This window comes from Myotis myotis, unplaced genomic scaffold (genome assembly GCF_014108235.1).
Source record: "Myotis myotis isolate mMyoMyo1 unplaced genomic scaffold, mMyoMyo1.p scaffold_m19_p_5, whole genome shotgun sequence".
NCBI lineage: Eukaryota > Metazoa > Chordata > Mammalia > Chiroptera > Vespertilionidae > Myotis > Myotis myotis.
This window is the reverse complement of record NW_023416357.1, coordinates 100,296,907-100,322,286: the sequence shown is the minus strand read 5'-3', so window position 1 is coordinate 100,322,286 and position 25,380 is coordinate 100,296,907. Positions and strand designations below refer to the sequence as shown.

Below are 25,380 nucleotides of genomic sequence, written 5' to 3'. Positions count from 1 at the left end.
GCCTGCACTTTTCAAAAAAGCCAACATCATAAACGACACCGAATGGCGGAGGAACTGCCTGAGATTTAAAAAGACTAAAGAGGCATGCCACTGCATAATGAAACCTGTGACCCAGGGCAGAATCCTGCACTAAAGAAAAAGGAAGTGCTAGCAACGGACAAAACTGGAGCCCTGGCCAGGTGGCTCAGTTAGTTGGAGTCCCATCCTGTATACCAAAAGGTTGTGAGTTCTACTTCTGGTCAGGGTCATACCTAGGTTGCAAGTTTGATCCCCAGTTGGGGCATGTACAATCAATGTTTCTCTCTCTTCTCTATCTCTCTCTCTCTCTCTCTCCCCCTCTCCCTCTCCCTCTCCCTCTCTCTCTCCCTCTCCCCCTCCCTCTGTCATAAAGCTCATTTTGATAAAAAAAAAAAAAAAAAAAGCAAAACCTGGAATATGTACTACAGATATAAAATATCACAACAATGCCAAATTTACCAAATTTGATAACTATGATTATATGAAGGACATGTTTATTTTTAGGAAATATAGTATTAAGGAGTAAAGAGAATGACATATTCAACTTACTGTCAAGTGGTCCAGAAAAAATTATAAATTTTATAGAGAAAGAGGGAGAGAGAGAGAGGAGACTAAAACAAACAGTAAAATGTTAAAAGTTAGAAAAATCAGGCAAAGGGTATAAAGAGAATTCTTTGTATTATTCATGCAATGTTTCTGTAAGTTTCAAATTACTTCAAAGTAAAGTTATATATTGACAACACGATAGATAAGGTAATTTAGAGAAAGGGAGAGGCTTCTATCTGCAAATTTTACTTCAATTCCCATAGCTCCCTCTTACCTGTCTTCTTTGATAACATCAACAAAGTGGGCGTCTGTTTTCTCCCGGATGTTCTTGAGTCTCAGTGGAAGGAGAGCAGACTGGTCCAAGCTGACACCTGCCCACTTTCCCTTTTCCTGTAAGATCTCACACAGGGAGGTCTGGCTGTTGGTGAGCTTCTCCTCTTGGGGAGGGCTGAGGAGTCCGTTCTGTGTTTTGGAATTATGACCTCCAGAAACCTGCCTCACGCCAGAGGGAAGCAGACACAGAGGTGACCCGTGGGTGTGCAGCATGCTATTCCACCCAACCCCTCTGCTACGCTGGGGTCCCACTGCACTGCACGCTGCACCTTCAAATCTCGGTCCCAATCCAAACTCTCAACCTCGCCGCCCACCTGCTTCTCCCTATCCCCCTGATTTGTCAAATCGCAACTCCAGGCGTTCAGGCAACCAGGGAGGTTGAGGCTCTCAGATTGCTGACCACAGAACCAGGGTTCCAGAGGGCTATGGGGAAGGTTTGGGAGAAGTGCAAGAGTGGATCCAGAGAAAGAAAACCTATATGGGCTGTAGCTTAGGAAAGGGTGACTGCCTGTCTGCAACACAGGCGGACCTCGTGTCGCACAATCCATGGGCAGATGACATGAGGGTGGAGGGTGCTGGAGTAGGTTTCCTGGAGGGCCAGCCTTCCTAGCTATTTAATCTGCTTTCCACTCTAGTCCTGACTCTGGTTCCAAGTGAGGTTTCTCTGGCAGCTTCCTTGCTGCTGTCCCTAATCCCAAGGCCCTCTCCATGATGTGTCTCTTATCCTGAAGTCCCCTCTTCTCTCTGCATACACCAGATGTTGAATCCAACTTCTAGCTCTACAAACCTTCCCTAACTCTAATCCACATGTCTTTAAACCCTTATTGCCCATTAGGGATCCCATTCAGTTCAGCATTACTTCTCAGAGATTAGTTCTGACTCATTCCTGTTCTTTACTCGTCTGCTCAAAATACAAAAGGACTAGAGGTATGTAATGGGTCACCTAAAAGGAAGTATTCCCAGAACCGAGAAGTTGACAACAGGAGTGTCATCTCAGATGAATGCACCAGAGAAGAACTGACAGGTATGACAGCCAGGAGCTTGTTACCTTGTTTTTATTTTTATGCTCCTCCTGACAGCCATTTTGCATTGCTCCTTCTTCTGCACCAGCTTCCAATTTGGGAGCAAATGTAATTTTGCATGAAGGGCAGGTCTACAAGAAAAAACAGACCATCGGAACTTACCAAGAAAATATGACCACAATATATAATTCAAACAGTCCCCTATTGTTGTAATTTGCTATCACACAGAATGGTTGTAACCGAACGGAAGGCTTACTGAACCACACCAGGATGAGTTAAAGACACACTGACAAAGTGAAAATGGAAACACATCTACACAAGGACCTGCACATGAACGTTCCATAACAGCCAAGAGGTACAAACAACTCAAATGTCCATTAACAGATGAATGGATCAATAAAATGTGGTCTACCCATACGATGGAATATTATTCAGCCATCAAAAGGAATGAGGTATTGTCCTGGCAGGTGCTGCTCAGTGGTTGGAGCATTGGCCCTCGCACCAAAGGGCCATGGGTTCGATTCCCAGTCAAGGGCATGTACCTGGGATGCAGGTTCAATACCAGGCCCCTGTTGGAGTGCATGTAGAATGCAACCAATCAATGTGTCTCTCTCACATAGTTGTTTCTCTCTCCTCCTCCTTCCCTCCCTTCCACTCTCCCTAAAAATCAAATAGAAAAAATATCCTTGGGTGAGGATTAAACAAAAACAACAAAAAAGGGATGAAGTACTGATTCAGGCTACAACGTGATGAACCTTGAAAACATTACACTCAGTGAAAGAAGCCAGACACAAAAAGCCACATATTGTATGATTCCATCCATATAAAATGTTCAGGAAAGGCAAATCCACAGAGATGCAAAGGAGATTGGGCACTGACAGCGGGGAGAGGGATAAAGGAATGGGTAGTGATCTAATAGACATGAGGTTTCTTTTAGGAGGTGATGAAAATGTTCTAAACTTGATTGTGGTAAGGGTTGTACAACTTTGCAAATACACTAAAAAGCACCAAATTGTATACTTGAAAGGGTAACTTTCTTGGTATGTGAATCATACCTCAATAAAGCTGCTATTGAACAAACAACCTGCCATTATCCTATATGAGGGTACTACACCAAGGTCTATGAGCTCTATGTGACAGTTCCTATAAAGTAGGCTGAATAATCAGAGGGACTTGTTTATAGACCTAGGATTCTTAAAAGCTTACAGAAATTAGCTGACCTGGAAAAGGAAAGGCAAGACAATCCTGACAGATAGAGTGAAAGGGCAGCAAGGCTTTCATCTCTCATAAACCAGGGTTCAAATCCCACCTCGAATTCTTATTGTTTTGGACGGCCTTGTTCAAATCACTCACCTCAGTTATCTCATCTATAAAAAGAGCATGATAACACTTTTCTTGAAGATACGTGGTAAGGATTTAATGGATATGTATATAGTTAGCCTAACATCATCTCTGGCTCTCAATAAATTTACTATTATTATTATTATTATTTTAAATTAAATCTTTATTGTTCAGATTATTACATTTGTTCCTCTTTTTTCCCCCCCACAACTCCCCTCCTCCCAGTTCCCGCCCACTGTCCTCATCCATAGGTGCACGATTTATGTCCAGTCTCTTCCCGAATCTCCCACACCCCTTTCCCCCCCAAGAATACTCAGTCCATTCCCTTTCTATGTCCCTGATTCTATTATAATCACCAGTTCATTCTGTTCATCAGATTATTTATTCACTTGATTCTTAGATTCACTTGTTGATAGATGCATATTTGTTGTTCATAATTTGTATCTTTACCTTTTTCTTCCTCTTCCTCTTCTTAAAGGATACCTTTCAGCATTTCATATAATCCTGGTTTGGTGGTGATGAACTCCTTTAGCTTTTTCTTATCTGTGAAGCTCTTTACCTGACCTTCAATTCTGAATGATAGCTTTGCTGGATAAAGTAATCTTGGTTGTAGGTTCTTGGTATTCATCACTTTGAATATTTCTTGCCACTCCCTTCTGGCCTGCAAAGTTTCTGTTGAGAAATCAACTGACAGTCGTATGGGTATTCCCTTGTAGGTAACTGAGTTTCTTTCTCTTGCTGTTTTTAAGATTCTCTCTTTATCTTTTGCTCTTGGCATTTTAATTATGATGTGTCTTGGTGTGGTCCTCTTTGGATTCCTTTTGTTTGGGGTTCTCCGCGCTTCTTGGACCTGTAAGTCCATTTCTTTCACCAGGTGAGGGAAGTTTTCTGTCATTATTTCTTCAAATAAGTTTTCAATATCTTGCTCTCTCTCATCTTCTGGCACCCCTATAATTCTGATGTTGGTACGCTTGAAGCTGTCCCAGAGGCTCCTTACACTATCCTCGCATTTTTGGATTCTTTTTTCATTTTGCTTTTCCGGTTGGGTGTTTTTTGCTTCCTCGTATTTCAAATCATTGACTTGATTCTTGCGCTCCTCTGGTCTGCTGTCGGGAGTCTGTATAATATTCGTTATTTCAGTCCGTGTATGCTTAATTTCTAGTTGGTTCCCCAATATAACATCGAGGGTCTCATTAGTTTTCTTGTAGAGCTCATTAAGTTTATCGGCGGCTTCTAAACAGTTCTTGAGAGACCTTAAAAGTGTGGTTCTGAACTCTATATCTTCCATTGACAATTTTGTCCTGTTTCTTTGTCTCCGCATTTTGTTATGCTTCCTTGGTGCACCCCCTAGTGGTCTTTGTGCGCAGTCTTATAGTTAAACCTTGATTGTTGTAGCTAATACCAGGGAGGGTTTGACCTCCAGGCCAAGTGGCTATGAGAATCAGCTGTGTCAGCAGTGAGAGAACTTCTGTCCTCTAGGGCGGTGCTAATCTAGCCTTTGCCTGAGGCTATCCGGCAAATGCCTCTGTGCAGGGCTTGGGCAGGGCGGGTCGCACAGGATCAACAGGGTGGGCCGGAGAGAGCAGTTATGGCGGCTCTCAGTCCTGTCCCCAGGGGCTCTGCCTCTCTGAGTCCCAGCACCCGCTGCAAAGCTCGGAGAGAAAGCTGCACTCGCTCTGACCGAAGCCAGACAGTCACGCTTCTCCTGTTTGAGTCTGGGTCCCTAAAGACTCGCCTGTATCTGGAGCTCAGAGTCTGCGACTCCCTCCCGATTGAAAATGCCAACCGCGCCCTCCGCCGCCAGCCTGCTCCGTGCACTCCGCACCTCAGAATTTGACTTCAGCACTGCGCCTCCTCTGAGTGTCCGTATGCGTTTCTCTTTCCTCCTAGTTGTAGGACTTCCACTCAGCCAGCGTTCCTGTGGTTCTGGGTGATGTCCGTTCCGTCTTTTAGTTTCACTTTTGAAGTAGTTGTTCAAGGCAGCAAACACCGGCGTTAACCTATGCCGCCATCTTGGTTCTCCCAAATCTCTAACTTTACTATTATTATTAACTAGTGCATGAAATTCGTACACTTGGGAGAGGGGGGAGTCTCTCAGCCTGGCCTGCGCCCTCTTGCAATCCGGGAGCCCTTGGGGGATGTTGGACATCCTAAGCCGGCAGTCAGACATACTTAGCACTGCTGCGGAGGCAGGAGAGGCTCCCACCACGGCTTCTGCGCTCGCCAGTCGTGAGCCCAGGCTCTGGCTGAGCGGCACTCCCCCTGTGGGAGTGCACTGACCACCAGGGGGCAGCTCCTGCACTGAGCATTTGCCCTCTGGTGGTCAGTGTGCATCATAGCGACCAGTCGTTCTGTGGTTTGGTCAATTTGCATATTAGCCTTTTATTATATAGGATGTGATCCATTAAACTAGGAAGTGTCATTGAGATAGCAACTAACTGTTTCCAGTAGAGGAGATAGACTTAGCAGCAAAGATTTATTAGGACTATAAAAATGTCCTTGCATAGCATTGGAAAACATTGTAGGAGGCTAGATATTATTTCAAAAATTAAAAATAAGTGTCATCACATCTCAAGTTAGAGTTCAGGCCCACACTATATTAAATAAAAGAAACAAAGATGCTAAAGAGGTATGTAATTTGGGAATCTTATATAATGCACAAGCTAAGTTTGGACATTTGTATTCCTCAAAAAATGAAAATATACATGCCAAAAGAGCTGGCCAAACCATTAACTAACATACCTGAACAAACAGTAGCACCTAGGTAAAACTGCTTATAGCTCTTTAAAAACTGACATTATTAACGGGGGTAAAATGTTCTAATTGTCAATACTTATCAATAAAATTATTTTAAAGCACATCTCGGTATCATCTGAGTTAAACTTCAAAACATTTTACCAATGGGGCCATTGATCTTCTCATATAACAAAATCCAATCTTCCCCCAACACTCCCCCCCTCCCCACAGTGACCCTCGCAGCCCCCAAAGGAGGAATGAAGTAAATGTGCCCAAGACATGTGCAGCATGGTCCTATGGGTGCCTCCTAGCGGGTATTGGAAGTAATTGACTTTGGTGGTGGTAGGCTTGCTTCTCTAGGGAAATATCGGCCTTTTCAGGAGCCAAGCAGGCCTGGGGGTGGAGTGGATACAGCTTGGAGTATGGGAATGGTTTGAGAGAATGAGTCAAACCCTTAAGGTCCAGGGATTCACCAATCTCGTAAAGACATGATGAAAGAGTATGGACAGCTACCTCTCTGACCACTGTTTAAACATTAAGACTAGAGAAGTAGTGTAACAGTGATTAAAGGCACTGGCTTTGAAATTAAACTGAATCCTGCTTCCTTCACTGAATCCTGCTTCTACCACTTAATAGAGATCCTCTCCAAGTCTCATTTTCCTCCTTGGTAAAAGGGACTGTATCTACCCTGAAGAATTATTATCAGGGCAAAATGAGTCAATACAAGTAAAGCATATCAGAGGTATTTTAAATCAGCTTGGTTTTTGTGCACTGACTCTAATCCCATGAGACTGACTTCCTAGAACAGTGAATTGAGGATGATGAGGCCACGTGCTGGCCCAACAGGAGGAGAACTGAGATTGACTTGTGATGTCTGCCATGGGCGAGGGTTTGGCAAGTGGAGATGTGCATGCATTTATCACAACTTGGCTCTGCACAATGCTTGATGTGTTTGTGAGTATTCAATAAATGTTGGTACTTAATATTAAAACTTCTGGTCACTATCCTTTCTGGTTATAAAGACAGTTCGTCTGGTAATTTAATGTCCTTGATCATAAACAGCCATCTTTGGTATCTGCTCTTGCATAGTCATTTCTAGTATTTTTCCCTCCTCAAGTACACCTTGCAGGAAGCCGCCCATTACCTTCACTAGCAGAGAGGTGTGGACCCAGAAGGCTGGTGGCCTTTGATCCCCGGCAAAGGTCAGGGCTATGCACCCACTGTTTAGTCCAGACAATGGTAGCTGAAGCAACTTCCCCACCAGATAGTCATGTAAATCCTTACTGATAAGATAGTCTGTCTGTTACTGGAACTTGCCTGCCTAAGGGCTATAGGTGTATCCCAAAGTAAATAAAAGGATGACAAGGCCTGAGCACAAGTGGAGTCCATCCTCTTGGGATGGGCTATCGCCTGGCCCCCCAATTTCCAAATTATTATTTCTTGTCTCATCTCTTTCATTTGTGTGCAGTCCCTCTTCCAGATCCTGAACCCAGAACCACGTGAGATGTGGGGAACATTCACACACCTGATGCACTTTAAAACAGGCCATCTGTTTCTTAGGAATTCCCACAGCACACTAGTGTTACATATATAAGATGTTTTATGCATTTATACAACAGTGACCATCGAACCTGTTGGACAGCAGAGGGCACACGCCCTTCACAAAGGATCCCCTTGATAGGAATCAAGGCCACACAACTCAGATTCTGCACCCTTTCTATGAAGGCCTTGGCTGCAAAGGGATTGGGAGGCTAGTGGAAACTGGGAGTGCCCATGGGGACCAGCTAATCTCCAGGGAGCCTGGAGCAGTGGTCTTCACAGATAGGCAAGTCAAAGTTACATCCCTGTGACAAAGAGAGGATCTGTGGCCTGTACTCTGCTGTGATAAAATGTTCTAATACGGAGATAAGGTCTTGTAGAGCTGCCCACAAAAGAACCTCGGGGAGCAAAGGCACAGACATACACTGTCAGACCAAATGTTCATAAATGGTCTAGGAGTCTGCACTCAGGGAGGTCTGGGGGCCCGTCGGGGTCACGTGTGAAGCAGTAGAGTAGGGCCTGTGACTAGGCTCCGAATGGCCCAAACAGTGCTCACTGCTCACTCTGCCTTCCCACAGCAGCTTTGCCCACAAAGTGGGAATGGGGTTGGGCAGGAGAACCAGTTTTGCACTTGCTTTGAAAATGTTGCTCTTTGTCGTTCTATTTTTTCTTCAGCTACTTTCCTTTGGGGGAGGGGGGTTTAACACTTTAAAAGAAATGAAACGAAAAATCTTCAAGAAATCCATCTGTCCTGATGGAGACATTCTCATATCTCAACAGCCCCTTCTGCTCTGTGGGGAGAGCGCCTTCTGCATGAGGAGAGCTCCCTCATGAACGGGTATGTGGGGTTGCCTCCTTTCATCAGCAACAGCTGTTTTCCTTTAAGTATTTTCAGGTTCATTTTAATTGGGTTAAAGCATCTCACAAACTGCTTTTTGCTAAGCACCCAGACACCTCTGTGAAATGTCTGCCAACCCATTAAATGTCCATCTCTCCCCCTTTGCTGCTGCCAGTAACTCCATCCCTGAGAAGCCCTCACGGGGAAGCATTTCAGAGGAGTTGGGAAACTAACTACCAGGGATATCCTGCGCCTTGGGAGGCACATTTGAGCAACTGACTCACAAGGAAGCATGGTGGCAAGCACATTAGATAAAGAGCACAGTTGCCATGATAGCAGATGCTATGATTTAGAAACGCCGATGTGCAGAGGGCACACCAGTGAATGATAACCAGGCCCTTATCCAGGTCATGTCTGCAGCCTCGTGCACTTGATCTCAATTAATCCTCATAATGCTCAAAGGTTTGCCAACAGCGGGGGCCAGAGTGCGGTTCTGTGACCTGACCACCATCAGCCTCTCTCTGGTCTCCTTTCCTGGCACAGGGAGGACCGAGGAATAATCCTAGCACTCTGATCTCCTCTGCCTCATTCTCTGAAGTGACCAAGGCAGTTAGGGCCACATCCTGGTTCTTTTAAGTGGCACTGTTGGTGCACTGGCACCAAGGGAAGCTTCATCGAGAGCAGCTAAGGTCCCCACACAGAGCACCTCATGGGCCAGAGAGTAGGCTGGCTATTGCCTGGGAAACCCGAGATCCCCTTGGAGAACACCCAAGAGCAAGCTCTGCATTTTCCCAGATTATCTGTGTTCCTTCCCCCAACGTGGACGTAGGCTCAAAGGGAAGATTATAACTATTTTTCTAACACACTTGGGTGCATTTGCATTTGTTTTTTTAACACATTTCAATGCATGTACCCTACAATCTGTTCAGAGTATATGGCACAGAGCTATAAAATCGTTTTTTTCTTCAAGGCTATCTCTCTTCAAAAGATAAATCATTTCTAAGCTAACAGCTGTTCTTTTTCATAACTGTCAAGGGAGGGAACAGGGAAACCTCTTTTCTGAGAACCGAGGAGGAAACATCAGAAAAGCCCTGGCTTTACCTGTTTAGTCTGCTGAGTATGACTATTTGGCAAACTGTCCTGTGACCAGAGGCACCCCTTACTCCCCAAACTCAAAATTCTGTTTGAGCCCTGGTTGGTGTTGCTAAGTGGTTAGAACGTTGGCCCATGCAATAAAGGGTTATGGGTTCAATTCCTGGCCAAGGGCATGTATCTGGGTTGCAGGTTCAATCCCCAGTCCCAGTAAGGGCTCATGCAGGAGGCAACCAGTCAATATGTCTTTCTCACATCAATGTTTCTCTCTCCCTTTCTCTCTCCCTCCCTTCCTTCCTTCCACTCTCTCTAAAAAAGCAATGGAAAAAAAATCTTCAGGTGAGGATTTAAAAAAATAAGTTCAGGTTGAACATGACAGACAGGAACATGCAATACTAATAGCAAATACAGCTTACCGAGGCCCATATCACTTTATTTTAGTCCTCATGAGCACCTATGAAGCCGACACTATGATTAGCCCATTTTATACAGGAGGAAACTGAGGCAGAGAAGAGAAGGGACTGGCCAAAGTCACACTGTTAGAAAATGATAGCAGGAGTTTCAGGCCAGGTAGCAGCAGCCTTAATCCCAGCCATGCATATATGACATCTCCAAGCGAACAGAAACACCTGTAATCTGAGCTACGACATGCCACTGGTGGGCCGGCGCAGAGATGACTTCTGCTAATAAAATACCAGAGAAAAATAGCTGCAAAATATTAGAGGGAAATAGAAGCAGTAATTGTTACAAAAAAAGAAAGGCAACCCAGAAGCTTTAGGAACAGGAAGCGGACAGCCTGAGAGTATTGGAGGCGTTTAGTTTTTATTTCTCCTTAGTCGCCTCTGGTCTGTGGCAGGTCCTATCTTCCCTTGTCATCGATGACCTTGTCACTTTTGAAGTACCTTGGTCAAGTATTTTGTAGACTGCCCCTGAATTTGGATTTGTCTGATGCTTTCATATGGTTGACTGAGGTTTAGGATTCGAGGAAGAACTCCGAAGAGGTGATGTGCCCTTCTCACATCAGGGGGCACAAGATACCACTCATCTTATTAATCATGATGCTACCTTCATCATTGATGAAAGGGGGGGCTATCAGGTTTTCCACTGTAAGTTACTATTCTTCCCTTTATAATGAATAAATATCTGGTGGAGGGTGGAGGGAGGAGATGTTTGGGGGCTACGCAAATATCCCTTTTCTCCTTAAACTTATACCCACTAATTTCAGAGTTCATTGATGGATCTTGCCTGCAGCATTTATTACTGTGATGTTCTAATGGGACTCTCTTTCGCTCATTCCTTCTACATGTATTCTGTCCATTTATATGTGATGTGCTTTCTCCTAACTGAAGGAAACACACACACAACTAAAAATATAGATAAAACTTGAAAAGTCCTTTAAAAAAAACTTACTTTATATCCATATTTCAAAGCCAGCAGTTAAACTACTATTTACTCTTATAACTGCTTTACTGAGATATAATTAACATGCCATACAATTCACCCATCTGAAGTGCATAATTCAATGGTTAAAGTATATTCACAGAATTGTTCAACCATCACCACTATCAATTCAGACTATCCTTTATAATAATTTATAAGCTATATATGTGTATGTGTGTATATATGTGTATATATATATGTGTATATATGTGTGTGTATGTATATATATATATATATATATATATATATATATATATATAAAGAGAGAGAGAGAGAGAGAGAGAGAGAGAGAGAGAAAGAGAGAGAGAGAAAGAGAGAAGGAGGGAGAGGGAGATGTCTACTACCTTTTCCATTCCTATAATGAATTAAAATGAAAAGTAGAGGCCTTCTGCTTCCTCATTGAGCCAGCTAAGCCTATTCATAATGATTTTACATACAAATAATACAAATGACAAGGAGATAAAAGAAGTGATCACTTACTTAGAGTCATTACAAAGTCACGGCAACTATCACAGAAGGATGGTTCCTAGGAAAAGTACAACCCTTTTGAAAATAGGACAGGTCTCTCTAAATTTCCCCATGTGGACAAATCCATACCATCAGCCTCATTACTGACTGTATACATGTAGAAACTTTCACTTGGTGAGCACACAGGCCTGGGGTTTGGAATAATAGATTAAGGTAAACTCACAATGATAGCCAAGCAGGTGCATTGCCAGGGAGGTCTTTCAGAAATGCACTAAGATGCTGTCACAGCTCACATGGTTCACTGTTTAGGACTGATGTGATAAAAAAGAAACCACCCACACATTTGGTTTTTATTTCTTGGTTCTTCACAAAGACATTAGAGCAGCTATTGTGATTGGCATGTGTAGTTTTGATCTATCATCCACAGTTTCATGAATGAGCAGCAGGCCACCACTGCAGAGCTGAGATCACACTAAGCAGGCCAAGTGCCCCTACACCAATTACATATTTGTGACCTTGATGGGGAAAATGAGACATTTCCGGGGGGCTAGCAATCTGAATCTGTGCCAATAACCTAATGCACATTCTTGTTAGCCTATAGTCTTCACTGCCCCTTCTTTAATTATCTTGTCCTGCAAGACCTGTTTACCTAAATTACTACTCCCATTTTAGAGGCCATAAACCATGAACAGTAACATAACCCCCAGATGGAGTTATCAGTGCTGGCACTAGGCCAGGCCTTAAGATGTGATCTCACTTCCCCCATCCCAGCACATGGGGCTTTTTTGCAAAGCCCACAAAAGGTCCGGAAGTATGATCCATATTTGGGGGACAAAGAAACCAAAGGGGTATAAAGGGAAAGCTTCCTCCATATTGGTTTGCTTAGGATTTGAAGAGAAACAGACTCCCCTGAGTCACTGTACCAGTACATGTGAAACGTCTGGAAATAAATGGGTTTTCCCTGTGCCTCCGGTACTCCTGTGTATTTTTCAGTTGCCTGGTAAATTCTGTAACAGCGTGGTTATATCCCCCACAGCAACCATCAAGGGCAATAACAGAAAAATCTCTCTCAAGTCAGAACAAGCTGAAAAGGCAAGATCTTCCCGAGACAATGACTCATTGTGGGCAAATCAACACAGTATCTATGTCTCCTGTCCTTTACTCCTACCGTGGTCACTGTCCATGTCTCCACGTGGAGTGAATGAATGCACGTCCTGGTGTTAAGTGAGCATCTACTACAATCCTAGCATTCATGGGCATTACTTCCTGAGAGACTGCCTCATCATCATCATTTCACTGTGACTTAGAGAAGTTAAGTGACTTGCTCACAGTCCCAAAGCCAAAGATTTGAGAACAACGTTGACTTTGAGTTCTGGCCCTTCCCATGGCACTAAAGCTGCCTTCCATGATTGTGACATGAAGAGTCCTTATCTCCTTCCTGGGCTCACTTTTTTTTTTTTTTTTTGAGAGGAAGGGAGAGGGAGAGAGAAACATCTATGTGAGAAAGAAACATTGATCAGTTATCTCCTGCATGCCTTCCACCAGGGATCAAGCCCACAACCTGGGCATGTGCCCTTTGTAGGAATCGAACGGGCAACTTGTCAGTGCATGGGACAACACCTGAGCCACACCAGCCAGGGCCTGGCTCCCTTCTTGACTCCTCCTTCCCTCATCCCAAATCCCAGGCTATTTTTGGAAGCTCAGGCTCAGAGAGCCGAGTGCCACGGTGCTAGCAGTGTACCTCACAGCCCCCCAATTTTGCAATGCCAAGGCTTCCTGATGAAAAACTTTCACTGTCAGTCAAGAAGCCAATGCTTGGTTGTGAGAGGGTTCTCTCTGACCTACGACCTCAGGACCAAAGCCCTTGTCCTTTGACGTGATTAGTTTCTTGGTCGGATATCATAATACTCAGACTATTTTATGAAATATTAGATAAGAATTCCCCAGGTATGTACTGAGAAATAACTTACTGACACATAGCACAGGTGTGCCAGGAGGGAAAACAAATGACTCCTAGATATAACCTTGGTTCTACTTAGTTCTGCTCAAGCTTCTCAGTTTAGGCCTTCTAGGCTACCTCTACAGAGTTCTATCTTCCTGTGTGTCACTTAAGAATTAAAAATTTAAGCCAAAAGAAAATGGTCATTATCTACTACATGCCAGGCATTATGCTGGACACTTGGGGAAAATATAAGTTTTTTTTAAACACATGGGCCCTGCCTGCATTCAAAGAATTCACAGGAAGGCGTATAACAAAAACATAAGGCAAATATTAAATACTGTGTATTTTGTAGCTATAATGTTATAGCATTATTAGGTAGAGGAGTCATAAAAAACTGCAATGAAGGTGACCCATGAAAGGAAAAGAGGAGTTTTTAGGGAAAGGGAAGTGGTGAGCACTGCAGGTAAGAGGAGCAACAGGACCAAGATTGCATGTATTCATTTGATGAATATTTACTGAACACCTTTTCTCTAATTTCTTGTTTCTTGCATGAAACTCCTTCCACTAGACAAGCATTTCTCCAAAAGGTGCAGCTTAAAAAAAGAAATCTGTGGTCAACGAGGCCTGAGAATGCTGCACACCACATCCATCTCTGGAGACAGAAGTACTGTATGCATATTAGCATACTAAAGGCACTGAGAAGTCTCGCAGTAAAGAAACCTTTTCAATGTTGTTTAACCTGGAACTTCCCAAATTTACCTGACCACAGAACACTTTTTTTTACACTTGACACCTATTTCCATCCAGAGAAAGTACTGCTCAAGGGAACACAGAGGAAACACTGCCTTATACCAAAGTAGGAGGAAAATGTGGGGTCTGTGACAAAACTACATGAGAGCTAACTCTGGCTAGATGAGGTGATAGGAGATCAAAGCCTGTTGGCAGGAAGAGTCAACAGACTCTGGAAAAGGATTAGGAGGAGCTAGTCTGTGATTCCAGCTAATGAGAAGAACTAACCATAGTACAGACAATATAAGGCAACAAGTCAATGACATATGTATGAGGCAGTAACAAGTTTAGAGGAAAAACCTTCTCAAAAAATGAATGAGCAAGCAACTGGTATTTCACATTTCTATTGTTTAGAAACTGTTACTTGAGGGAATCATCTTATATAATCTATATAATCTTTAAGGCAGACCTCAATTTTCTGCCTTTCAAGTTTAGGCTAATAACTCATATTGATTCACTCAGTTACTCAGTGCTTATCCTATACTAGAGGCCCGGTGCACAAAAATTCATGTACTCAGGGGTCCCTCAGCCTAGCCTGCCCCCTCTCGCAGTCCAGGAGCCCTCAGGGGATGTCTGACTGACAGATTAGGCCCAATCCCCAGGGGGAGCAGGCCTAAGCTGCAGTCTGGCCCCCCCCTGCGGGAGGCGACCCAGCAGGCTGACCAGGGTACGGTGCCAGCTGGCGAGCAGCCAGCCCCGCCCCCCATTACCCCACCACCACCGCCAGTGGCCTCCCTCTGTGGGAGGTGACCGGGCGGGCTTATCAGGAGATGGTGCTGGCCGGTGAGCGGCCGGCCCTGCTCCCCCAATCGCCCCTCTGCCACTGCTGGTCGCTGCCAACTCACCTTCCCCCCCATCACCTGTCCCCTCCCTCTGCCCAGTGGCATGCACCTTGGCTGGCCTGGCACCACCTGCTCGCCGGCCCCACCCCTCTGCCAACTGGTCATTCCTCAGTTTGGTCAATTTGCATATTATGCTTTTATTATGTAGGATAATAAAAGCCTAACATGCTAAGTGTCTGACCATCCATTCGTCTGTTCAACCAATCAAAGCATAGTATGCTAATGATATGCATATTCAACCGCTCACTATGACATGCACTGACCACCAGGGGGTAGACACTCCAACTGGTATGTTAGCTTGCTGCTGGGGTCCGGCCGATTGCCTGCAGTCCCTCCCCACTGGCCAACCTCCTGTGTCCCTCCCCAGCCCTGATCATGCACCGGTGGGGTCCCTCAGCCTGGCCTGCACCCTCTCACAACCCGGGACCCCTTGGGGGATGTCAGAGAGCTAGTTTCAGCCCAATCCCGCAGGCCAGGCTGAGGGACCCCACTGGTGCACGAATCATGCACCCGGCCTCTAGACTATATATATAAAAGCCTAAGCAACCAAACGACCAGTCACTATGACGCACACTGACCACCAGGGGACAGATGCTCAACGTACAGGATTGGGCTCCCTCCTGTCTGGATCTGCTATCTGACATCCCCCAAGGGGTCCCGGATTGTGAGAGGGTGCAGGCCAGGCCGAGGGACCCCACTGTGCACCAGGCTTCTAGTAATTTATAAAGCACTCACAGACGCCTGCTCTCACCTGATCCTCAACTCAGGCACTAGAAGCAGAGAAGGCAAGAGTGTGGCAAAGACTTCCCAAAGTGAAGCCCGAAGAGAAGACCAGGTCTTCTATCTCTTCCTGCTCCTTCCACTCCAACTGTAATTCTAACTTTCTGGGACAACCCTAGTCATGGTGCCCTATGACCCCCCCCGCGCCCCTCAACACCATCAAAATACCCCAGAAATTATATTTCAAGATCCAATTCATCTATCCCTTCCAGAAGGGGCCCAAAGATTTTTTTTTTTTTTTTTTTTTGTTCAAATTCCTTTGGCAAACATGGTCAACTTTCATAGATCACAAGATTTTCAGAAAACTTTCAATCATGATTTGGAAAACTTATACAAGGTAATAGAATATGTTAAATATATTGTTTTTGTCCACCCAGATTTTTCTAAAAAAATCAAAGTCAGCAAATGCACTCCCTAATGGATTGAAACCCACATGCACAAAATCTAAAATGGCAGCAAATACAACAAATTGCTTATTTTGGCTTTGAGCTCTATTTGTTTACTTAAATACATATCAGGTTGAAGCCTGGAGGAAACTGTTTCTGCCCAGATAATGAAACCGTACTTATGCTCCTCCCTGATGTGACTCTTCCCTGCCACACTCACTGACACTCGATGCACCCAGAGCTCCTTTCTGACTGCTGCACGGCGTCAGCCCAGCAAAGAGGCTGTTTTGAAAGTGTACAGGCATCAAGGAAATTTCAGATACATTAGCTGTTATGCATGTGTCACAGAGAGTATGGGGAAGACAAGATCTAATACCTACCTTACTGGCTCTATAGCTGGGGTGATTTTACGCCCCCCCTTCCGCCCTCTCAAGGACATTGGGCAATGGCTGGAGACAGTCTTAGTTGTCACCATGGGAGGAGGGGGAGCTCAGGCACCTAGTGGGTAGAAGCCAGGGACACTGTTCAACATTTCACAGTGCACAGGACAGCCTCTGTCACAGTTATCTGGCCCAAAATGTTGATAGTGTTGAGGCTGAGAAACCCTGCACTAAGTTAACAAAGCACACAATGAAATGATATATGAGTGCTGTCAATAAACCTGAATGTAATAATCACATAAAGTAACTGGTGGATTCTGACACAGGGAAATAATCTGGATACTCCAGCTGGTTGTCACAGTGCGGTGCCTGTTAGGCTTAAATGCCAACATAGCTAGATTTCAAATCTGTTAATGAATGTGGATAAGAAGGAACAGACTGGATTAAAGCCATAACAAGAGGCCATCATCCTGACCAATATATCATTAAGGTTAATATTTGAGAGCACAAAACAGTGAAGTGGATATATGTTTTAACAGTCTCTCTCTTTTTAAAAAAAATATATTTTATTGATTGTTTACAGAGAGGAAGGGAGAGAGATAGAGAGTTAGAAACATCAATGAGAGAGAAACATCAATCAGCTGCCTCCCGCACACCCCCTACTGGGGATGTGCCTGCAACCAAGGTACATGCCCTTGACTAGAATCGAACCTGGGACCCTTCAGTCTGCAGGCCGATGCTCTATCCACTGAACCAAACCGGTTAGGGCTTAACTGTCTCTTTTTTAAAAAATATGGAAATGGCAAATACTTACACTGTAAAAATAAACAAGAGGTACAAGTGGGAGAACTAAGTCAAATGTGAAAACTGAGGACCAGCTCATAACCTAGGCTGAGTTCATGTGCCCAAGGTCCATCACATTAATTCCTTAGTTCACTATGACAGAAATGGGTACTTCTTGACAGCCACCAGGACATCTCTGTTCCAATAATGAAATACTATAATATTCTTGGCAAGCCTGCACTCCTTCAGCTAGCTACATCATAAGGTTCACCCACACCAACAAAATGTAAAATAATTAGAAAACATTCGATATCAGGAGACACAGAAATACTTGAGAAAGTGGTCTCTGAAATAAGAGACCAACTAGCTCTCCAGCAAAACGTGAGGAGAATCACCTTCACTATCATTTATCATTAGCTTTTAGAAATCCCCAAAGACATCATAGGTCGCAGAAAAAGGGAATAATAACTCAAGTGAGAAGCATCTTTATGCAATGCAGAAAGAAAATGGAAGTGCAGAATATGTCAAAAAAGAAAAGATTAAAAATGCAAAATGCTGCTTCTTTCATACTACATGAAAAAAATCACAAAACCAAATTGAAGGGCATCCCAAGTCATCTGCAACAGACCCAAAGGCTGTTTATTATTTTACACGTTGTACTACAGATTATTATAAAATTTTAGAAGTAGGAAAAAAAACTAACCTTAAGGTTATCAAAGGTTTTGACAGTCTGCGCCAAGTCACTGACACTCCCTGGTGATGCTGTCCCCTGTCCCCTAGGACCTGAGGACACCTGTGAGCCGTCAATGACCTCAAAGCCAGAAAGCAAGGCCTCTGAACAGGTGCAATGAGACTCCTTCGCTCTCTTACCCGCTATCAGGTATGTCTTCAAACCTATGGATAAAAATTACAGTCAGCACAGGTTGAAACCACCTTTGGTTGAAATACAGCTCCATTCTTGCTCTCCATGCAGGACCTGCTCCTGAAAAGCTGAAAGTAAAGTGAAAATGTGAATATGTAATATTTTACTACTGACTTCCATCTTTTCAGAGATGCGCAGCCTCAGGGGGACACTGGCCTCCGTTTACTCACATTATGTTTTCTTTAAATGATGGCTGCACATTTTACCTTTGAGGGCTGAAATGAGCATTAAAAAATTCCTCCTCTGTGACAGCAGCAGAGCCAAATGATGGTGGCCCCTCTGCATTTCTTGGGTTTGTTTTCATCTCTCAATACCAGTCACTGACATATACAATAGTAGGTCTAGTTAGTTGTAAGGGATTTAGAGGATGGACCATTTTACCTATGTCCCCTGACATAGGCAAAGCTACTATGAAAAGTGAGACCATAATATGCACCCATAGGAGTAATTAAAACCTCCCTTGATTAAAATTTATCAACTATTTTCTGTTGGATCCAGATATTCATAGCAAAAACATTCAGCTTTCATCCAGCTGCAGTCTACGCAAATTTTATCCTCTCCTAAAATCCTCATTAAAAAAAAAAAAGTTGGTTAAGTGGACAATTAACCTACATCTTTCAATTCTCACTGAAGGCTGAAATAACACAGTAATGTACGCTACACTGTTAAGCAGCTGTAACAGGCGTGTAGGTCCCTGCTCTTGGTAGTCAGAACTATCTGCTGGGGAAATAATGAGGAGCTTGTCCAGGCCGCAATCAACAAATTTCTGAAAAAGAAGCAAATCTTATTTAAAACATTTTTAAAAAAATCCCCACCCAAGGATATGTTTTATTGATTTTAGAGAGAGGAAGGGAGAGACAGACATTGATGTCAGAAAGAAATATCTATCTGTTGCCTCCGGTAACATGCCCTGACTGGAAATCAAATCCCCAACCTAGGTAAGTGCCCTGACTGGGAATCAAACCTGCAACCTTTTGGTGTCTGGGACGATACTCCCAGGAACTGAGCCACCCAGCCAGGGCAGAAGTCCTTACTAGAATTTAACCAGACTGCAAATGTATTGAAGGGGGTAACTATAATTTATTCAATAAATGTTTATTTTAGGCCTGGTGCATGTTATACAGTATGGGCAAAAGTAGGCTTACATTTGTGAGTATGGAAAACACAGAGCTTATTCTTGTATTATTATTGTATTATTTTCCATATGAACAAATGTAAACCTACTTTTGCCCCAACCTATACTAAGAACAAAACAGGGGCCTGTCTTGGAGAGTTTAAGCTCCAGCATAAGGTGGTAATGAAAAGCCATCATGGAAACACTGCATCAAGAGGTGACATGTCTACATTGCTGAACCTGCATGGTTTCTTACACTCCGTATATATTTAATAAATGCTTTAAAGTCAATTAATCAAATAACCGAGGGATTATTTAATCAATAATCCTTAATCATTTTATAATTACACCACCATTTAATCACTTAATCTTTGTTCATTTCCTCCCTCCTCATAAAAATACTCTACGGTATGTTTTTAAGTCAACTTTCTAAGAATTTGGCAAGCGTCCTTTAAGACACCTAGAGACATCCTTGAGTATAGCTAAATCCCAGGTGGGAATCAGAAGACTTAGATAAGTAATTTTAGATGCTGATTAACCCCAAAGGAGATAGTTAACATGCTCACTGTTAACTATGGTCTTCCTTTTTTCCCTCAAACAAAAATGCGCATCCCAATTACAGTTATAACTAATTACATGCATAATCTTGAATTGGGAACATGAACTAGAATACAACGGAAGTGTAAAAGCAACTTTATATGAATTTCTCAGGCTCTTGTCACAGACAACACTGGGTTGATCTTGTTATTTCCCCTTGGGAGAGTTGAAAAATTCAACCTTTGTGGGCTAATCAGAGAAAAGTCCTGTTTCTGGCCTTAGAGTCCTGGGCTGGCAGGGCTGAGTCCTGGTCATCACAGAAGTGCATGACAAGGCCAGTCTTTGGAGCTGCTCTAATGGTCCCTCCCCTGACTCCCGAGGGAGCATGTGCTGCCACTGCACACGGCAACCTGGGAGACCAGAAGGAAGGACATTTTTTTTATTGCAGAGAGTGAGAAGCTGCCACTGAAGGAAGAGGTTTTCCTTTATGCCAGCAGCTGGTCCTGACCCCAGCAGAGTGTTCCCTTCGAGATGCTGCTGGCTCGGGGCTGCTATGGTTGAAGCTGCTGCTCCCTGAGGAACGCCACCGAGCATAAAGGCAAGGAAGCCAAAGAGGCCCTGCTCTCAGCATTCAAACCCACAAAGTGTCCTTGGTAACTCCAGACCTGTAAGAGCCAGTGCAGCTCCAGACCTTGCAAGCGCCAGTGAAGGAAGCCTTTCCTGGAGGCGTAACAGCTAAAGCAGGGAAAAGGCTGAGCCAGCAGACCCGAAGGGCAGCCGCCTGAGTCCCACTGAGACATGCATGATGCTGAAGCGCTTCAAAGCAGGAACACACCCACCCCCAGGGAGGGTGCAGCATTAGGCCCAGGTCTGCAGTCACAAGCTCTGACGCTGCCTTGGGGAGCATATCCCTGAGGTTTGTTGTTACTACTGTGAATTGTGGCTGTTGTGATACTGCTCATTCATCACTCATTCATCACTTACTGAGCACCTCTTCTGCACCATGCACTGTGATGCATACTGGGAGAACAAGCTAGAACACACCAGCTATGACCCCTATCTGTACGGGGCTTTCACCTGAAGAGGGATCTAGTCAGCAGGCAGGATGAGGACGTGATGGTGCTCTGGAAAGCACAGGAGGGAAACCTTGCAAAGACTTGAGGTTAGGGAAGGCCTCCTAGATGAAGTGCCCTTCACGTTAAGAACTGCAAGACGAAGAGAGGTCAGCTCGATGAAAGCCAGCAGGGCCAGGTGCTGAGGTACTGTTGTCAGGCCGTGGTTGCTACTGCAACAGTTCATGAACAGGCCCTCCAGAAAGAGAGCTTTTGGCAGATAGAGTCGAGGGATGGAAGTAAATTGAGTGGGACTGGCACAGGAGAATGAGTGTGGGTGAATGGCCAGAGATGACCTGGGACCAGGCAGGTGGGGTGTAGACCAGCTCCAAGAGTCTTCATGCTGGGGGCAATGGGGAGGGGAGGGAGCAGGCACAAGGCTTAGGAAAGGCCAGGGAGCTGTGGAACTGCCAGTCACAGTGGGTGGGAAGCAGGTAGGGAATATGGGAGTCAGAAAGTTAACTGTGGGAACAGGAACCTACTCCCCCCAAATGTGGTGGTGACAGCACAACGCTTCTACAGCAGGCCCTAGAGAGATGGGTAAGGGCGTGGCTTCTGCAGAGTAACTTCAGATTCAGGCCCCACCACCTCTTCACTGCATGACCTGGAGTGAGATACCCCAGCCCTCTGCATCTTGGTTTTCTCCTGAGGTGAGGCTAAAAGCAGGATTCATCCCACACGGCTCACGTGAGGATTAAACAATTAACACACACGGAGGCTTTACAACAGTGCCTGGCACATAGTAAGAACTCAGTAACCTTAACTATTATTATCAACTAGTGGCCCAGTGCATGAATTCATGCACATTGAAAGGAAATTAATTAAAAGAAATATTTTAATATCGCTATTCACCCTTTCTCTATAATAGAAGTGTCAACCAAATTCACAATCGACAATGACAGATCGAAACACACACATACGATGGGCACCAGCGAGAGCTTTATATGTATCGTGCGTGTGTAAGTCAACTTAGTCTTTTATAGATATAGAATAAACTTGCTTAATTAGACCTGCTTTCTGATTTAGCTAAACTTTTTCCAGCCCAGTGAAGCACCCCAACTTCTCTTTCAGGTAAGTGTCAGCAACACAGCAGTAAATAGCAACACGAAGCAGATTATTATTGTAGATCACACAGGCAGAACAAAGGGTAAAATATTTAACTGCAGCAGTGTTTGACTATATTCTGCACAGTGAGAAAACCTGAAGTCATTTTCAAGGTCCACCATTTCTTACTTCTTTTCAGTCAGGTCAAGTTTCTCAGCGTTCTAAATCTCCATTGTCCGAATAATGAAAAGAAAGTAGGATTCCACTAAGTCTCCTATCTACCTTCTCCAGGACTTCTGTGAGGATCATGAGATGAGGCATGGGAAAACACTTCACAGACATTTGGTTAAAGTGTAAAATGTTTGCACCTGGCTATAAAGCAAGTTGTGTTTCTGGGCTGAAGAAACTCCAGGAGGCTAGTCACTAGGGAGAGAAAGCTGGGTGTTGCTATGTGATGTCATTACCCGGCGCCCACAGCGACCATTTCTGGGTTGGGCTGGGCTGTGGGCTGCATTTTGCGCCATGGGGTCTCAGCAGCGGTGGCTGCGGTTTGATGGGCTGTCATTCCGGGGTGGTGGCAGGGCCTGTGTCCCACTTGGGGGAAGCTGAGTGTTGCTTTGTGGGCACCAGGTCTGCAGTGCCATTTCTCTTTAAATGGCCAGTGCATGTCATGGCAGCTCCTGCACTGAGTATCTGCCCCCTGGTGGTCAGTGTGCATCATAGTGACCAGTCAGACGGTTGGACACTTAGCATATTAGCCTTTTATATATATATAGATGTGGATGTTTGACCTGCTCATCACTGGAGTCTTTTTCATGCTCCTATGTACAAAAGCATATGCAAAATGGTTAAATCAATAATTGCTCCAAATTTGTTTCTAACTTGAATTTTTCTTTAGGAAGCCCCCCAATGGCCAACTTGTACTGATGACACACTACCCCTCGTGTTCCCAAGGTCAAACATATATATGTGTCCATGGCAAGCAAAATTGGTGAACAAATTAAGTATCTTTTTATTTATGTTTCAATATAAAGCTAAATTTAAAGTGAAACCTTTTGCCAAAACTGGAGGGACATCAGCATGATACAGTAAGGCAGAGCTTAGCTGCCTGATGTGAAATACCCAGGAAATGTATTAGGTCTGAGTGACTGAGTTCCAGCCTTGTCAAGTCTGATAGAGTTTATAAAAGATAAGGATTTAATGAGTAACCACACACGTGAATCCTGAGGTCCAAGTTCATAAGAATGGTTCTTCATGAGCAGAAGGTCAAAATAAGGCAGCTAAATGATTTTTATTAAGTATAATGAAACAGGAAAGTAATTAATAAGATTTCTTATATTCCTTCCTGGTAATTGATTTTAAACCTCACCAGCATTTATGGTTTTCATCAGCCTAATTTTACAGAGGCTGAAGGGTGGGGTTACACGGTCCCCACTGGGCTCCTGTCTGACGGAGGAGCTTGTCTCTGGCTGTTTGTTTCGAGGAGAGTGGCGTGGTTAGCATTCTTAAGCCTTCAGTATATCATCAAGTTTTTCAGGACAAGAGCTGCCTTGCACACACAGCTGATGCTTAGTTTTGGTGAACTGAGGGTAATTTGAGTGAACGCCATAGTCCAGTTTGGAAAAGAAAGACTATTCTGGCCTCTTTTCTGTATCTTGATCCTTTGCTGTGGGACACTTGCTTTGGAGTGAGATATCCTGAATCACAAAGAATTAAGGACCTGACTGTCAACTCAACAAGAAGAAGAGAATAATCAGGAAGAAAAGAATGTTTGGAGATGCAGCCCTGGAAACTAGCAGCATAATATAACAAGCACCTAGAAGCTTGCATCACCAGTGATTTGAAACAATAAACATAAGAGAGGCAATCAGATTGGGTTAGTTCATACACATTCTAAAAAGTTACTTCATTTTGTATTGCAGTTTTCCTCATAACTAGGTCTGTAACGGCTGAGTAGCATGAAGATTACTGAAGCTAAAATCTAGTTAGTCAATAAGAAAAACAAAGATTAAAAGTGCTCTTAATATTAATCTACCAAATAACTCAGGCGTACAAAATTATAGGTAGGTTATTTCATAATTACCTATAGCTCCTGCTTAAGAAGACCAAAAGTTTTGGTGGAAAAACAACAATAACGTTTTTCATTTTGTTGACATTACAATACTCTGGGTGGGTCTAAGTCCTTTCTACTCTTACGTAAAATAACTAATCACAAGAATTGATTCATCCTGGTTGTTCCAACACTTGACAATAAACCACAAGTTCCTACAGCAAATGACTAGCAGTGAAACTTAACCTCTTTCTAAAAACTGAAGTCCCAAGCAATAAAATATGAGGCAGATTTTTCCAAGCAGGTGAAAGAAACCAAAGGTAGGTACCATGCCTGGGTAACCTGATCTTGACTTAATCTTAAGCAGAACAAATCAAATTTTTAATCCTTACCTGAGGATATGTTTTTGTTGATTTTTAGAGAGAGGAAGGTAGGGAGGGAGGGAAAGAGGGAGCGAGGGTGGGAGAAGGAGGATGAAGAGGAGAAAGAAAGAGAGAGGGGAAACATCAACCGAGTGCCTCCCGTATGCGCTGCAATTGGGGATTGAATCCACAACCTAAGAATGTGCCCTGACTGGGAATTGAACCCGCAACTTTTTAGTGTACATGATGATGTCCAACGGAGTCGTCCAGCCAGGGCAAAAAACCAAACTTTTAGAAGAACATACTTCCTCTCCCTCTCCCTCTATCCTGCTACAGAATCGGGTGCTTTCTGCACTCAGCTCCCTCTCTCTACCAGTAATGGGTAAATAAGCTGCCATCATGGCCAAATATGAGTGGCCAGACAACCACTTCGTGACCATGTTCCCATGCACTGTCTTCCTCTCACCCTCCATACTTGGCATTAATAAATGCTACTCTGTTAAATGCTATGTTGCTGGGTATTAACATTGTGAGAGTCCCATTCCTCCCACCTCTAAAAGATTCCTGAATTACGACTTAATATTAGCCTTCACAAAGGCTACAGAAACAAAACCTCTGAAAGATAACATTTCACATACCCATGAACAGCTTACCAAGTAGTATATCATTCATTCATTTTCTCATTCACTAATTCATTTATCTAACCAATTAAATATTTATTGAGTATTTACTGAGGGTTAGGACCTGGGCTAAGTGTTGAAAGAAACGGATAAGAAAAAAAGAGTACCCTGACTTCAGAAACCGAGTGCAGTTGAAAACTGTGACTTAAACACGCAACTTCAGTTCCCTCATCTACAAAGTGGAACACTAATAACAAAATCATCTCAACGGGATATTGTGAGGTTACATGTGTTAATGCACATAAAAAGGGAAAGGCGGTGCTTTTCCTTAGAGAGTCTTCAGG

General features: G+C 43.8%; 1 protein-coding gene across 4 annotated transcripts in view; it reads right to left on the bottom strand.

Annotated features, from left to right (window-relative positions):
• The window catches only part of ADCY9 (adenylate cyclase 9), a 147,078-nt gene that overhangs the window by 28,139 nt on the left and 93,559 nt on the right, over positions 1-25,380 (bottom strand). For all 4 annotated transcript variants that reach the window (XM_036310739.1, XM_036310738.1, XM_036310741.1 and 1 more), the window contains exons 3-5: positions 17,979-18,169; positions 1,946-2,050; positions 839-1,056 (exon numbers count right to left, since the gene is read on the bottom strand). In XM_036310739.1, coding sequence (XP_036166632.1) covers positions 839-1,056; positions 1,946-2,050; positions 17,979-18,169 — 514 coding nt within the window. The remainder of the gene's footprint in view (positions 1-838; positions 1,057-1,945; positions 2,051-17,978; positions 18,170-25,380) is intronic.